The sequence below is a fragment of the Aythya fuligula genome, chromosome 3 (assembly GCF_009819795.1).
Source record: "Aythya fuligula isolate bAytFul2 chromosome 3, bAytFul2.pri, whole genome shotgun sequence".
Lineage (NCBI taxonomy): Eukaryota > Metazoa > Chordata > Aves > Anseriformes > Anatidae > Aythya > Aythya fuligula.
Window position 1 is genome coordinate 93,593,326 of NC_045561.1, and position 17,871 is coordinate 93,611,196.

Sequence of the window (17,871 nt, forward strand, 5' to 3'; positions counted from 1 at the left end):
ATGCTGCAGAAAAGAATTAGAAAGAACCTCAAGATTTTGTCCAAATCTAAAAAGGAATTGCCTAGAGTTAAGCCATTCTCTTATTAAACTAACATTTCTGGCACATAAGTTTTTGAGATCAGATGTTTTTTCAGATCCTAAGAAGGATGGTGTGCTTGAAAGTTTGTGTCCATCTCCCAGCTACATCGGTTAAAGAATATTACTTCATAAATTTTGTCTTGCTTGTCTTTATACCAACCCAGTTACAGAAAAACTATAAGTAGGTCATTGTTTACATTTTAAAATCTGTTAAAGGTGAAAACATCATGCTTCTCTTAAATATACCACAGTGTTGAATAATCTTGGAAGGGAAGGGAAGGGATAGGAAGGGAAGGGAATTTGAATGTCTGATCTACTTCCATTTTGCTATTTTCTCTCTCTTTTTTTATTTTATTTATTTATTTATTTATTTATTTATTTTTTCCTGGAACACAGGCAACAATGAAGAACAGGCTTTCCCAGTGGAAATACTTCAAATATGTAAAGATTGTTATTACATCTCTACTCTGTTTTCTTTTCAGACTGTAGAACTTCACAGGTCGGTATCTTTTGCTGTCATTTTTAGAACTTCTGTAAGCATCCTTTTTTCTGTTCTCTGGATGCTCTTCAGAATGGATCACACCTTTGTTGTCAGACTGTAGTGATCCAAATTAACACAATACCCACTCATGACTTTCCTAAAGCTTTAGTAGGAACTAAGTTTGGATCATGACGGCTTCATGAGGGCTAGGTTTAGACATCTGGGGGCAATTTAGGGCAAAGGGAGAGGGAAGAGTGAGGTGGCCTTCAATTCCTCTAAGAGAAGGTGATTTTATCAACAAACTTGTTTCGGATATGGGCTTACAAATTTATTCTAAAACACATGCTGTACCAACATAGATGTTCTTCTAATGTATGCAGACACAAATGTAAATACTATAGCTTGTAGAAATTTAATCTTTTATATATATATACATATAAACCTCTCTCTCTATATGTAGATATCTATCAGGAGCTTGTAAATGCAAGTTAAATTCCCTCTGCAAAGCTCTTTGCTGCCCTTGGAGAACATCTCCCATGGTATTCATTTCTTTTATTTTCACCCTGAATACAGAATTTCACGTTTTCTTAGCTGTGAACTTAGATATCTGAAAGGCAAGGCTTGTAAATCAAAAGCTTAAAGGAAACATACTATTTATATTTACAGTCCGTTTGGGTGATAAAACTTACATGCTCAAGTAATTATTTATCTAGCACTGCAAGATAATAACTGTCCAGATCTTTATCATTTCAAATTTCTGCATGGGATTACTACAGTTGTAACTAAAATTACAACAATGTGAGGCAGGACAAAACAGGGGAGATACTACATTGCTGCCCCACTGGAATGCTGTTTGCTGCTGGAAACGCAATGCTGGGAAGAAAAGTTGCAAACATCACTTCATTCACAGTAATGTTAACACTTTGGGCTGCTGTGGCCTGTTCTTTGTCTTCAGTATAATTCATATTTAATTGAAGTGGCAATGTTTTTCTGTACTGTTTACTTCTTTGATGAACAGATTAAAAAAAAAAAAAAAAGTTGTTTTGAAAATTCAGATTTCAACTACTTCATTCTCGTGTTGTGGTTCATCAGTCCTACATTCTATCTGATTCAGGCAAATGCGTCTTTTTCATCAAAGGATGTCAGTGCCCAAAGGTGCCAGATTTAAGCAGACATGTCAAAGAGCACATGCTCTTTGATGAGCACATGCTCTCTTGTGCTGACAAGTTTGGGAAAAACACCTGAATGCAAACATTATTTCTTGTAAAACAAATCCACAAAGTTATAAAATATGAGTTCAATCTCATTGGCAACAGAGAGTGCCAGAAATCAATTCACAGCATTTTGCATTTTGTGTTCAAAGGCTTCTATAAGTATCAGCAAATGAAACCTCACAATACCTCAGAGAGCTAAGAAAATATCATTTTCATCTCTGAAACAAGGGAAGTGAAGCACAGAACAGAAGTTGCCAAAGGCCACACGGTAAATCAGACAGAATAAGAAGCATGGACTCCTAATTCCCAGCTTTGTACTAAGCCTTCCAGATCACACTGGCTTAACAAGGATGGAATTTAGATGAACTTTGATACTTGCTGTTCCTCAGAGAAATAAAAAAGACTGTGCCCCTTGCTACTCAGGGAATGACAAATGCAAAAGGCAAAGCCAATGTACAGAGAGTAGTTCTAAATTCCTCTGAATTCTAATCTAAAGGAGCAAGAGGCACCTGAAAGGTAGAAAAATGATTATTTGCAAGCATAGAAATAAAAGATAATTTGTTACTTTAGATTTCTTTATGCTTGTGTGGTTCCCCTTTTGATCTCATGCATTCTTTGAAGCATAGACCATTTTCCATTTTTTGTATGACACATAGCACAAAAGCATCTTAATTAACATATTTACATACTAACTTAATAATTAATGTCTCCCAGAAATTTATTCTCTGACTATATACAAAAAAAGTGAGTATGTATAAGAAAAACTGTTGCAAAAGCCTCTGAAAAGAAATTATTTTAAAAATGAGTCAGTTTCCACTCCCCCTCTCCTCCCCCCATTGCCCTCTGCTGGTTGAAGTATTGCATTCAACACACGCATTTACAATTTATTTCAGTGCAAGGATAAACAGAGCTGTGAAGCTTTGCTGCAAGTTATTTAAGCAGGGTAGAATGGTATAAATGACAGAAAGTTACTTCAATATATTCCATGTAGACCAGATGTCTTTCTGAGTCTACTGCCTACTGCTTAGAACAAGCTTGTTCAGTAGTCCTGGGTATCAGCTTTGTTGACACACCAGTGATCTAGCAGATCAGTGAGAAAAGCTCTCCTTATGGTATTCAAACACTATTTTGTGGGAGTGCAAAGCAATCTGACTATGCCACTGACTACTTTAGAACTAACAAAATAATTTTGCATACTCTCCACTCTCACCCTTTTCAACATGCATTTTCATTTGAGGCAGCTCTATAAAGAACTGGAGGCATGCAGATCACATGTAAACTCTCCAGAAACATGTGTAAGGGAGGAAGCTCCCTGGACTGCAAAATGCTATCTGCCTACCCAAAAGGAAAAGACAGACAGCAGCAGCTTTCTGCTCACCCTGGAGAAGAGAAACAATGATGCAAACAGTAGTAGAGATTCTCAACTGGAAGTACTCTGAAATCATGAAACAGGAGATAAGGCCAGCAGCAGTCTTCCTGTATATATATATATATGTATATATATATATATATATATATATGAAAGGAGACACCACAGACTAAGAGGATGTCTGTTTAGTTATGGAACCCTGTGGTGGCCCAAACTGAGCTCTTCGGCTCTTCGGACCTCAGAAGATCTATGAACTAGTAAAGAGTTCTGAGCAAAACCAAATATTTTATGCAACCTCTGCTGAACATGAGTGACGAAGAAAGTGGGAGAAATTGTATTAGCACAGGCAGTGAAGATAGGATCACCAGTTCAAGAAAGAATGTGTGTATAACCTTCCCAAACTGTGGAAAACTGTGAGAACTCTGTACTGGAACCAAAATACCTGCCATTTTTTTTTTTTTTTTTTTTTTTTTTTTTTTTTTTTTACTATGTTCTGTATTACAGATTTTATTTTATAAAAACCCTCATGATTCCAGTTAATAACTTCTGCAAACAAAAACATGCAGGCCAGTTTACACAAAGAACAGCTATTTGTAGTGGTTATGATTTAATTAGACTGATCTAATTCCTTCATCATACTGAAGTTTCTCACTGCCGATGCTTCGGTTTCCTTCCTCCACAATCAAAAGAACTTTAACGAAAACTGTTGCTATTCTTAACTCTGCCACACGGTGTCAGCGAAAGCTTGGAAACTAGCTTGAGTTGTCAGACCGACAGTGTTTGGGAAAACTTGTGGAGGCTTTTCTCAAAGACAGTTCTGCTATAATGAAACTCGCCCACCTTCCAAATACCAAAACAAACAAACAAACAAACAAAAAATCAAGCCAAACCAACACAAAAAAGCTCACCGGACTAAAAAGAACAAATTCAAATCTGAATTCAAGTTTAAGATACTGTTTGAACTCCATCAAGAAAACTTCATATACCTCATTGCAGTCCTGAAGAAAGCAACCCTCTTAAATACAACAATACAGTGAGGGTTTTAGATTGGTATTTTTCATGTACAAATCTAATCCCTGTTGGTTTAGTGTTCTGGGGCATTTTAATTAGAGACTGTAATGCCATCTATTCAATTAGCATAGCTCATTGTACCTAAAGATGAATATGAAAACAATACAAAGGCTCCAGCTGGTATAAATGCAGCTGCTTGCCTCCTGGAAGATTTATGCTGTCTTGAGCATATTAAACATTGTGCTGGAATCCTTCTGTTGGTGAACAGTTGGTTCAGCTGTCAATTTGTTTCCTACGTCAGTCCTAAATTATTTCCCTAACACTCCAGAAATCTTGCCAACCTCTCATTTAATGGGTCATCTTCCAACTGGACTTCTTGGCCAAAATAAAAATGTAATTTCCATAACAAGCAATACATGACATTTCCTTAAATAAATTAATTACTCTATGTCTTACCTCATTTTTTGGTAATAAATCCCAAATAGGTACAAAGTATTATATATATTTTTTTCTCCATTATGCTATGCTTCAATACCTTTATTTGGCTTTAGTAATTCATTACCAAAATTGTATGACTAAAATACGACCACACAAATTATATGGAAGTAATGCTGTGAATATAAGCACTACTTATCAACATCTTCAAATGCATAAGGCAGGAGGCTTCTAAAGAGCTTTCCTCCTTCACAGTGTTTTACAGTGATAAAAAAAGTTGTTTAATAGACTTGAGTTACACATTATTGCCCATCCACTCACCCTCAAATGTAAAAAAAAATTTAAAAAAATGTTTCCATCTGGCAAAGATTTGGTCCTTTATATGGCAATCTCCCCATTGTTCTTTTTTGACATTGCCTACTGTGAATGAAAGCCTCAGTGGTGGGGAGTCTATCAACATTGTAATGCTGAAAGGAAGTCTGAATAGATAAAACACCAAACGGGATTCTGCTAGATCTCCTGTTGAAGCAATGCATACTGTTAGATAGAAAAATGCTATCACTGAAATTATTTTATGTTCTATTCCTGATTAAGAATTCTGCTTTAACATAGCAATCTAAAAATTAGGTGTTTAAGCCTGGGCTTATTTTATTTATTTTAGGAAGGCTTTCTATGAGTTTTCAATAACTTTATTGATGATCTTTATCACTTTAACTAAATTGTAGAGGATATTTAATTTAATTTAATTTAATTTAATTTAATTTAAGAAGTAAATTTAATTTAAGAAGTAAATTCTGGATTTTTAAACCATCAGTGAGAACAAAAGATCTAAAACAGAGAGATCTCTTCTGTGAATAAAAAGATGATATCTGCTTCCTAGGCTGTCCATCTGAGCTCTACCACTTTACCCACTACTGAGCTCTAAACTCAAACATTACTTCATTTTTTACATCATTACTCTTAACTAAAAAAAAAAAAGAAACTAGCAGTTGATCAAGTTTACATTGAAAAGGCAATAGAAAGACTGACACAAAGAACAGACACTTTTGACACAATGTTTATTGCAATGAAAATATTGAAAAAATCCTACATCTGGTAATAATGCCCAGCAGATAAGAACTGTCCTTGAATATATAAAGTAACAGCTGAAAAGATGGATTATGTTCTGGGCTGCACATACAAAGGAATTACATAGCTTGGAAGTGAAGTGCCACCTCCTCCTCCCAAGACACACTAAACACACGTCAACAAAAATCATGGAAGCATGACAAAAGGAATGGGACATTAGTTCGTGCTCCCTGTGTATAACACATAGACACATTTGCATGGTGCAGGTTCCATCACTTTTTTTGTGTAAGACTCTAGAAGAAACACTGAAACTGTAAGAAATATAGCTGAATAACACAGAATAAATGAAATCTAAAACATTTTTTTCTTTCATCAGCCTGAAATGTACAATGGAACTGTTTCCGACAGAAGACAATGAGAGTCTACATAAATAAAACATACATATAACATCTAGTTTGCTTGCAGCCATATAATTTCTGAGGAGCTTCATAGCTACCAAGTGTTATCTTATGATGCTAGAGAAGAACATAAGAAGTAAATTCTGCTTTCTGAAAGCTTATCTCTACAAAGTACAATTGAGAGTAACAGCACAATCATCTAATTGGCACAGGATTCATTTTCTAATTCAGTCACATTACATAATCTTAGGCAATTAACAACCTAATGGGAATGGGAGTTATTACTAAAAGATTGGCTATGGTATACAGCCTAACAAAAATGCCAGTTTTGGTCAGTTCTGGATGAAGTGAAAGATATCATCACATATTTTCCTGAGCTTTCTATACTGATTAACACAGACTGGACAGTTTTAAATTATTCCACTACATACACAGAGTTGCATATACTTATTTGTCTATCCATCGTAACAATAAAAAACCTACAAAATCCTTATGCACATTTCATGTTAGAGATGGAAGGACGCTTAATGTAGCTGTCATACTGCACATGCCACTACAATAAAAAGATTTCACACTTCATTGTGACTCAAATTCAAACCTGTGTGACTCATTAAAACCAAGGTGAGCTTCATAGCTGAAATGCTGGGCAAATCTGAAACCATATGCTTCAAAATGCATATCAGCATAAAATAGAATTGCATTAGGAAAAACCCATCTATTTCCACGTCCATTTCTAATGAAGATGTATGAATGCTTTTGCTTTAGACTATATGAAAAAAATAAGCTCTGACGTGGCACAGCTGTGTAAGCAGAGAGCAGGCTGCTGAGTAAAGACCTCTGAGCTGATATACCTCTTCTTGGGGTCTCTGCTTTGCTTGGGAGCTGCATTCAAGCCCAGGCTCTCACATTTAGCTCAGGCAAGACAAATGTTTAAGTGTGCATGTGCTTGGCCATGTGTCTGTCCAATATTGATTGTGGCCCTGACCTATAGACTTGACTTCCTGGCCTAACCTCGGACAACCTTCATCCCTATGAATTTTTTTGGTAACTGCTGGGTTTTCTGGTAACTGTCTGACCATCACCAGACCTGTCCAGCTCCCCTTGCTTGGGCACAGTGGAACTGGGCTGCTGGACTTGCTGCTGCCCTCAGCTCCTGTCTTCTTCCACTGGGGACCAGTGTGTTCTAGCTCTTCTCTGACAAATTTCAGCTGGGAGATGTACTGTACTGAAAGCATAAATCAGATGGTAGCTAATACCCACCCCCCAAAAAAAAAAAAAAAAAAAAAAAAAAAAAAGTTTTACCAGATACGTAGCACAGAAAGTAAGCAATAAAAAATGTTTCAAAAAAAAAAAGAAGCATTCCAAAACTTTTTTTGTTTTTTTTTTTTTTTTTGAAAGATGATGAGCTAAGGTAGAAAGTGGCAACAGCTTTTATAATGCCCCAAAGGCACATCAGTCTGAAGAATACTTCACTGACTTAAGGGAAAGGTATGTTAGTCCCTGTTCAGCTCCGGGTAGACTGCTCTTTACTGTTTTCAGTGGTCTTGCTAGACTTGGGCAGCGGCTGAAGAGTCAGGATAAGTTATTTTCCTTCTCCCATACAAAGATGGTTCTTTCAAAACATCACTTATAATACAAAATCAAATCAGTCCTCACCAAACTACCACACCCAAGGCTGCACCTGTTTTGGGAGTAAATAGCCGAGCTAGTCTTCAGAACTATCATTCCAACAGCTTCAAGAATGTACAAAATTAAATCGGATAAGTATTTAAAAAGAGTTTCACTTGTTTCTTAAGAAGGCTTCATAAAAGTTTGTTCTTCTGTAAGAACTGCTGAATAGCTAGCACTTAAGTCATGGTTTATGATACATCAGATAAGAGATATCTCATCAATAGTGCTGCGGAGAACAGAAAGGAAGAAAACTGGATGGAAGATCAGTCCTAAATTTTCTGTTTCCAAAACATGCGTGGAGTTCCAGAAGTAAGAACAATAACATTATGAAAAACAGCTATGAATTAAACACGGCATGGGAGTCCATATGATAATGTATGATAAAGGAATATGCTTGTTTCTCTTTCAGTACCTTATAATGGCTTTTGACCCTTGAGATTGGGCATTTTTGCACTTGTTCAGATTCCAGCCCTCCTCCTTTGTCACCAAATCAGTTTAAAGCAAGACTGTTGTCTTTTGGAATGAGGTTGGAATACAAGTAGCCAAACTGCTTATTCTTTCATTCTGACTGAAAAAAAAAAAAAAAAAAAAAACAAAAAAAAACACAAAACAAAACAAAACACTAAAAAAGGACAGTCCTTTGTATCCAAATATAAAGGCATCTTCCAGACAGATGCAACTGTTAGCAGAACTCAAATGAAAGTCAACAAAATTTGTATTAACATTCAAGGCATTAGGTATCTCTTGCAGCTTGTCTTCCTTCAGTCCTGGGCATTGCCCTTTTTCAGAGCTCAACTGCACTATTCATAGGAGACAGACTTGCCTTTTGACATGAGAAATGCTAAAAGGAAAGAGAGTTGTCTGCCCTCTGGACTTTGATCAGAAAGCATATGCAGTGGAACAAGTTATGCTTCTGGATGTAACAGCCTATAAAGAAGAAGACATAATGACAATTCAGCTTCATCTTTCAATGTATTTCTACTGTTTGGGTATCTCACAAGGGTGTGCATGTCTCCTTCTTGCCAGTGATCACTATATTATGCAAATACCAATGTATTGCAGCTGATACCCTAACCCTTCTATAAAACTGAGCTCATATATTATCTACCTTAGGTAGATGAAATGTATAAATATTACATCACATCCTGCATTGTATCTTTTCAAAAAATGATTAAGCAACTCTTATTAATATCAATCCAAGATATAAAGGTGACTTACATGCAGCTGGTGCTACAAACATAAAGTGCTTGATTCTGTGACCAAGGTGCTGGAGCAGGTCCAAAGATAGATAATAAAGCTGGTGAAGGGTCTAGAGCACAAGTCGTATGAAGAGTGGCTGAGGGAGCTGGGGATGTTTAGCCTGGAGAAAAGGAAGCTCAGCAGACACCTTATCATGCTCTACAATTACCTTAAAGGAGGCTATAGTGAAGTGGGGATTGGTCTCTTCTCCCACACACCAAGTGATAAGACAAGAAGACCTTAAATTGTGCAAGGAAAGGTTTAGGTTGGATATTATGAAAAAAATCTTAACTGGGTTGAAATTCTTCAAGGGTTGAAATGTATTGAAACAGATTGTTCAGGCAAGTAGTTGAGTCACCATCCCTGTAGGTCTTCAAAAAACATGTAGATTTAGAGCTTAGTGACATGGTTTAATGGTGGACTTGTCAGTGCTAGGTTAAAGGTTGGACTAGAAAATCTTAGAGGTTGTTTCCAACCTAGATGATTCTATGATTCTATATTCAGTGCCAGAGTCCCCAGATAATCTGGACAAAATAAAATGCATTACCTTAAAATAGAGGTAGGTGAAATATGCCTCATCTAAGGCAATCAGAAGGATTTGTGTAGATTAGAGAAGAGACCCATATAAGAGAATACATGACCTTCATGTAGATTCCAACTCTGTGTTTATATTAACCTGCAGATAACAATCCAATTCTACCAACATATGCATGCATGCATAGACCTCAATATGCACCGGTTGCTTTTAAAATGATGGCATAGATATATTTGAGACATTACAGTTGCCTATTGATCATCATTGACTAGAGCTCTGGTGTTAGAATTATACCCAAAACTTTCATTGTACACCCATAAAGAAAGAAGCCCTAAAAATCAAGCTATAGGAAGCAAAAATCAGATGAATGCTGTTGAGTTGTATGAGTGAGACTGTGAACTCCTTGAAGAAAGGACTACAGATGGGTGCTGTACAGATCTCAGCATAACATGGTGCTAACAGAATTACAGAATGGGTGGGCTTGGAAGGGACCTCTGAAGATCATCCAGTCCAACCCACCTGCTGAGTAGGAACCCTTACAGCATGTTGAGCAGGATGGCATCCAGGTGGGTTTTGAATATCTCCAGAGGAGACTGCACAACTTCTCTGGGCAACCTGTTCCAGTGCTCTGCCACCCTCACAGCAAAGAAGTGCCCCCTCACATTGAGCCAGAACTTTCTATGCTTCAGATTGTGCCCATCGCCTCACATCCTGGGTCACCATAAAATATATAGCAAATAATAGAATTATCCAGAGAAGACTAATTCTCTGTCAATTAGGCTTGATTTCATTCTAAGCTGGAAAGAGAAACATCACCAAATTCTGTGAGTAAAAAAAGTCTCTGAGATCTCTTGCAGACATTCTGCATGGTCTCCAAACCATGGCATCCAGCACGAGCTTCAAGCTGGGCACTGGCAGGATCAGTGTGCTCCTTCTCCCAGCTCCTGCCAGCTCTGTGGAGTGCTGCCAGAGTCCCAGCATCTTGGCTAATGGGACACCAGAAGGCTGCTTGCTCTGTGGTCAGTCTTTGACCCTATCAAGGTCTTCCCTGTACCATTTGATTTTCAAGACTGCATGTTTTCTGAGGGAAAACATTTCAATAGGAAAGTTCTGACCCCTTCGAATGAATAACTTAAACAAGAACCATCCCCATTCTGAAGTGTTAACTGTGTGGAATTGTTAATCCCTTATGGTCTTATCCTTATCTTAGGGTTTAACCTTAACCTAGGGTTTAACAGCTGAAACTGATTAGTGTGGAATCATTGTGTCAGTAACTAGAGGACTCCATGCATCCTAAATGTATCTTTCCTTCTTTTATTTTTCTTCATTTCTATTTCAAGCACTTTTTAAATAAAGAAAAAACAGATAATTAGTCCAAAGTCAAAGTACATACCCTGTTAAGAAGTTTTGCTCTAGTTTCACAAAGTTGAAGGGGCTCTACTTCTGTGCAGTGGTAATGGAATGATTTGGTCTTGTGTGAAAAACAGAAAGTCCTTACCCTCAGTATCTATTCTGCCTCTAGCGATAAATAGTGACTAAATGAAAGAGAAAATAGGACAAAATATACTGATGATATCACCCTAATTTCAGATTCTCTAAATGTTCATGTAACTATGTCTTAAAACCTTCTTAAGACCTGCTTCTTCTCAGTGAAGAAGCAATGAAACCTCTGGTGAGCAGCTAGTGTGGGCACACACAAGAATCGTTGCTATGAAGAACCTGAATGCAATAATCAAACCTGCATTCAGATGCAGAGGCTTGCAAATGTTTTCATTGTAGCTGGTTTGTGCAGCAGTTTGGACAGGGTATGTCAACCCTCCTAATTGAACTAAAAGCTAAATAGCAATGCAGACCTTGTTATACACTACTATTAGCAGGACAATTCCTGCAGTGCAGATCAGCCAAAAGCCCAGTAGATGTCAATCAAAGTTCAAGCTTTCTACCCTTGGCTGTTAATTAACTGTCAGAATGCTTTAATCTCGCTTATTACTAATATGTGAGGGATGTGCTGTGCCCTCCACTTGCACAGATGTTATTATGGGAACACAGTGAGTTGCCTCATTCCGTGTGAATGCATAATTGAAAATAGACAGAAATTAGTTTTTTTTTTTTTTTTGAGACAACATAGGGAAGGGAAAGGTATTTCATGGTTTCTTAAGTGCTAACTTAATAAGACATGGAAAAAGCAGAACTAGAGCATTGACTTCCCACACTAGTCCAGTAGCACTGCTCAAACGTAAGCAGAGGAACACACTGCATCATTAAGGGTGAAACTATAAAGCGCTGTGAGCCACTAAAACTCTCTTTAGAACCGCTTCTGCTTTGCTTTGAGAAGGTACAAGACTAAATTGCAGATTGACTGTGAGTAAGGGTTTTTACAGATTGACTGTGAGCAGGAAACTTAACTTTCTGGGGATTTCAAAATGTACACTCTTATGTATCAGATTTTCACTGCCAGCCAAATAAACAAGGTTTCACAAAAGATGTCTTTGGAAAGACCACATCAATCTCTCCCCTCAAAATCACTTGAGCCTGCAATCAGTGCAGTGTGAGCTTTCTTGCATAAAGATGAGACAGTGTTCAGCTAACGAGCACCTGCACCTGCCGATCCCACAAACAACTTGCCCATCAACAGGAGCAGCAGTTTGGGTGGGTGAGGTCTGTACAACGTACAAAGGCAGTTTAAAGAAGCAAAAGGCTCGGGCAGAAGCAGCCCAGTAAAAGGACAGGTGGGCGGATAGCTAAATGCCAGCCTCCATCCCAAGATACGGTACAGGCACATCAGGGAGGAGCAGCTGCGCATCAGCACTGATACTGTCTCTGTCTTCGAGTGCAAAGCCAGGAAACCTTTTCATCTGGTGGCTTCAGGGAGGGAAAAAAAGAAAAAGGAAAAAAAAAAAAAAAAAGTGTAAGCAGGGTGAGAGCTGCTGTAACCAAAGGTTTGACCTTGAATCTTTAAAGGTGAGAGGACAGCCTGCTTACAAAACGGGTGGAGGTGAATAGGCAAACACAGACAGTTCTCCTGAAGCTGTCTTCTCTCAGGATCAGAAGAAAAGACACTTTTCATCGTGGTTTAAAGCACAGGCTCTTTGGGAAGGCTACTATCTTTACCCTGAGAAGCTGGCTGCCGAGCCATGGACCGAGCAAGCACACCCGGGCTTGTGAATAGCCCTCTCGTAGCCTCTTTGGCTGAAGGCTCACTGGTTTCGCCAACGTGCGTACTCGGTGTTTACCGGCAGCTTGCGTGCCATTCCAGACAAAAACAGCATCATCAGTCCGTCGAAAGAAAAAAAAAAAAAAAGCTTCGCAAAACGTTGCCTGTAGCTGCAGTCGTATTTGCAACGCGTCTAGGGAAGCCTTGAGCGCTCGCCGATGGCAGCGCTGGTGTGCATAAATCCTGCAGAAAATCATGAATGGAAGCCCCGTATGGCTGGGCTGGGCGCTAGTGAGCCGCTCCGTTCATGAAAATGTCAGTGCTGTAAATACGGGACGCAAATGGCCGGGGCTCCGGGGGAGAGGCTGCTCCACGGCGGCGTGCGCGGGGGAGAGATGGGGAAAGGCGGCGAGGGGGAGATAATGGGGAGAGGGGGAGATGGAGAGATTGGAAGATGAGGAGACGGGGAGATGATGGGGCGAGAGGGAAAAGGGGAGATGGGGAGACGGGGAAAGGGGGCAAGAGGGAGATGGGGAGATGATGGGGAGATGAGGCGAGGGGGCGAAAAGAGGTGGGCGCCCTCACGGCCGGGGCGAGGTCACCCCTGTCCCCCTCGCCCCGTCCCCCTCTCCTCGTCCCCCGTTATCTCTGCCAGCCCGATAAGACGCCCGTTTTGGGGTTCCCAGCTCAGCGGGGCGCAGGAGGGAGCAGCATCCCTCCGGGCGGGCGGAGAGGCGGGGCCGCTGCCCGTGGAGGGCAGGGCGGGCGGTTTCGGCACCTGTGCCCGGTGGATGGGGACGGGAGCCTGGCTCGGCTGTCCCCGATCCCCCGGTGTCCGGCGGTCCCTTCCCTTCCCGTAGCCCGGCTACTGGGGATGCAGCGTGTCCAGCCGGGGGGAGAGGCGAAACCCACCCGCGGGTCAAAAAAAAAAGGGGCTGGGAAGCAACTTCGGGGCGCCACACTCACCCAGGACGTTCCCGACGAGCGCCACGATGAAGACGACGATGTAGCCGGCGATCAGCGCCCATTCGTACTCCTTGGGGTGCAAATACTCCTTCCAGAGGTAGCGCAGGAACTCGTCGTCGTCGTAGTCGGCGGACGGGCTTAAAAAAGGCTCCCGGGTCTCGTTCAGCTCCGGGGAGGATGTCCAGTTCCTGCGCGGATGAGAAGCATCCTCGGGCTGCGTCCCGGACATCCCTGGCGGTGGTCCGGGGGCTGGCTGAACCCTCTCAGCGCTCCAGCACTCTCTCACGCCCCTCCATTGAGACTTGCGATCGCCGGTGCCGAGCTGGGTGTGGGGAGAAAATGACGCGGAAACTTCGGGAGCCAATGCGGGACCGGGCTGGGGCTTCGAGCCGGCCCCAGCCGCCCGGCAGCCTTCCCCCGACCCTTTTTCCTCTCCGCGGGAGCGGAGGATGCAAGCCCTGCCCTGTCCGGTGTGTGTGTGGGGACATCTGTCGGGGGAATCGATGGTTGAAGGATGGGGGTTCGACGGATGGCTCTTGCGGAGGAGGCAGAGGATGAAGGGAGTAATTAAAACTGAGCGGTCGATGTGTCTTCCGGGGGCCCCTTTGAAAAGTTCGGCTGTGTGTTATTGGTGTGTGGCTCTACCTCCAACGCACGGGCTTAATACACAGCCAAATATTCATAAACAGTGTAGTGCTTAGCTCTAGACAGCGCTGGCTAAAACAGAACAAACCTCAGAACAAATCTATAAGCACAGTGAACAGACAAGCGAGTGGTTTCATCACATTTTAGGACCATGAAGGCTCACTGTAGGCTTGAGTGTAGTTACAAACCTCCAGTTTGGGATCTCAGCTGCCCCTTGGCTACTCTGGATTGAGCTGAGCTGGCAGAAAGCAATTCAAGAAAGCCCAGAAGTGCTAGTTAAACAGCGTGATAGGATTCCCAGATTCTAGTCATTGCTTCCTGAATTGTTTTCATACTCTGCCCAATGTTCAGTTCCTGAGAGAGAAGGGACAGGGCTGGACTTGTCCTTCCCTGACTGAAAAAAAGTCCCGTTTTTCAGGTAATCTCTTCATTTACTTGCTGAATAACTTAATGAGTTTAATGAGAATTATAAGCACCACTTCCATTGTGAAAGGGTACACCTTGCTCATTTAAGCAGTTATGTGCAGGGTCTACACCACCACAGAGTGGAGAAACTATTATGTGACTCTACTTCCAACACATAACTTTAGCAGAGAGGCAGATACTCATGAACACTGTAGTGCTTAGCTTCCTGAATTGTTCTTCATAAGCATGGAGCATTCCCTCATGCCTTCAAAGTCCGGTCCAGCATCTCCACCTAACCACCCAACCTGGTGTTGCCTTTAGGCACCTGTTTTTATAGACCTGCTCTCTTTGTTTTATTTTTGTTTCTGTAAAATAAAAATAAATAAATAAAATAAATAATAATAATAATAAAAAACATTCATATTCTACTGGAAAGTTGAATAGACCTTTCACGATAAAGACATCAAAGAGTGAGATATACTTGGATATACAGGTAAGATCAGCACCTTACATAAATTAGAAAGGTAGACGTCACAAACCTCATAAATAAAGATTAGATACTCCTCAACTAAGGAAAACAGCTAAGATTCTGTTAGTAAAGGTATGAGTTTGGGGAAGTGATTTAAGCTCTCCTGAGGACCTTAGAATACTGATGTACTTAGTACACAAAAAGAGACGTGTTTAAGGAGTTTGTCATGGTCCTCACTAGTGTAGATGTAGAGCATGACCATTTGGTGGTCAGTATCAGACAACGATCATTCTCCAGTTTGTTTCATATGTTAAAATGTTGATCCATAAATGCCACATCTGCTTCCAAGTTGCCATAAAATCTGAAACAGGTAACACTTTTTTTTGACATAGAATACTCCTTTCTTCCTCCCTCCCCAGTAGTAAGGAATTGAATTAAAAAGACATACATGTAAGTATTAAGAAACGATGTGGTTTTATGAAAAATAGATCTTAGAGCTCTTTTTTTTTGTTCTTTTTTTTTTTTTCTTTCAACCAGATAATAAATTTGATTGATAAAGGCATAAATGATTGATCATGCAGATTGATAAAATGCATGATTTTTCTATTCCTAGAGTGCTGTAATACATTTGCTTTTATTGGTACAGCACATTCTTATTAGGTAGACTGTATAGTAGAAAATCAATGTGGCACACATTATAATGATTAGAAATTGTCTAACTAACAGATCTCAGAATAAAATGGTAAAAAAAAACAAACAAACAAAAAAAGACTTGTCATTGAGCTCATGTCTTTCTACTGTCAGATCTTGGTTCTGTTGCACTCATCATTCAATGACCTTGAAGAAGCTGGCAGGTGATCCAAAAATCAGAGATAATCAGCTACACACTAACTCCCATCATGAATCTGTAGCCAGAGAGCTTCATGTGATAATTGCCAGTACAAATAAGTATACCTGTGAAAACACATTAAGTATGAGAAACTTGGCTGAGCTAAAATAGGCATCATGCATAAATATCTGCTATTGAGGAAATACTTTTCAAATAGAGTCATTTTAGCTGTATATTTTAAAATCAAGATCAGATGCTTTCTTAAAAGATAAGTGCTATCTGTAATGGGAATTAATTCAGAAAAGTCATCTGACCTGTAGCATGCAAGAGGTCAAACTAGATGATTACAGGAGCCCCATCTGCTTTCTAATTTGTGAAAGCATGTTAGAAAAATAGATTAATTTGATGAATTTTACTGCTGATTTATGTCTTAATTATACAATTTACATCAAGACTAGTGCAAGAGTCTAAATGTGTTCTTCCATATGCAAGTGAATAGTAAATGCTCAAATGTATGTAATTCTTATTTTATTAACCTTCCTCCCCTCTCCCCCCCCCCCCCTTTTTTTTTTATTTTTCAATTTAAAACCTGTTTAACATGTGGTTTTAGAAACTCCTACAAAGAATACACTGGCTACACAACACTTAAAAAGAGGATAAATTCAGGGTTATATCTATTAACATTTTCATCTCACAAGAATACCACCTAGTACTTTATTTAGCTAAAGAGTTCACATACATTGATATCTTTCTAATTCGCAACTTTCTATCACTAATCCCAAAATACTGAAATTAAATTTCAGTCATAAAAAATATGCCTTGTGGCTTTCAGTGTCACTTATTTTATGATATTAAACCATGTGAATATAAATCAAACACAAATTTATGCTTTATTGCATCTGATAGCTCAAAGGAACTGACATTCATAGGGAACAAACCAACCCTACTTCAGCATCCAAGTTTATTGCTTTGTCAAGCACATTTTCCCCCTCCATAATAATCGTTCTATTGCAGACTGGAATTAGATGATCTTTAAGGTCCCTTCCAACCCAAACCATTCTTTGATTCAGACTCACATTTTTATAAATCACACAAATAGACAGCAGTTTTTCATGTTAGAGTCTAGCACTTTAATTTTAAAAACTATTTGATTCAGAGGATTAGGTCTATACATGTCTAATAGTATATTAAATTCAGAACCTTTTATCAAAGCAGAATGAATTATAAAGTTTTTGCAAACTTGGGGTAAGAGGTAGCTGAGCCTTAGGGTTTCTGTTCAGCCTTGGCTGAACATTTGACACGTGCTTTCATTCTTGGGAAGCAAACTGCATAAATACGGCTTTTAAAGAGAAATAGATTGTTGTATTGGCAGTAGAAATGAATTGTTTGAATATGTCCTTCCTTCCCATTTTCCTTTCACTGTTTTGATTTAACAGCTTTTCTCTGTTCCCTTTCTCTGTTATGAAATATGTCACATGATGGTTCAATAGAAAAACAGCATTACTGCTTATTTGCTTGAGCAATCCTGCTCAGTCATGTACCAGCTTTTGTCTGCGAAGCCCCTCTGGTATCTTTCCTCCTATAATGGTATTTCAAGGTGGAACTGCTGCTTCCCTGGCAGCAGCACTAAGTAGTTTCTGAGGAGCACTTGGGCTATCATCAGCTAAATAGATTGTGAAGAAGGGAGGACGTTAAATGTGTAAGTAGAGAGAAGCTGAGAGCAAGAGAGAAAGACTGATCGAGAAGACAAGATTTGGATATCTCTACAGCCATAAAATTTAGTTGGATTATAAAGGTAATATCTACGAAGTGGTGAGGTGCAAAGAGCCACAAAAGGAACATGAATACTGTATTGTTTGTGAAAAGAATGAATTAATCAGCAAACCTTATAAATGAATGTAATG

At 39.6% G+C, this 17,871-nt stretch overlaps 1 protein-coding gene across 1 annotated transcript in view; it reads right to left on the bottom strand.

Moving 5' to 3' along the window:
- Positions 1–13,848, bottom strand: part of HCRTR2 (hypocretin receptor 2) — a 41,183-nt gene extending 27,335 nt beyond the window's left edge. The window contains exon 1 of the mRNA XM_032185320.1: positions 13,620–13,848. Within this exon, the coding sequence (XP_032041211.1) occupies positions 13,620–13,848 (229 nt within the window). The remainder of the gene's footprint in view (positions 1–13,619) is intronic.
- Positions 13,849–17,871: the final 4,023 nt, after the last annotated feature.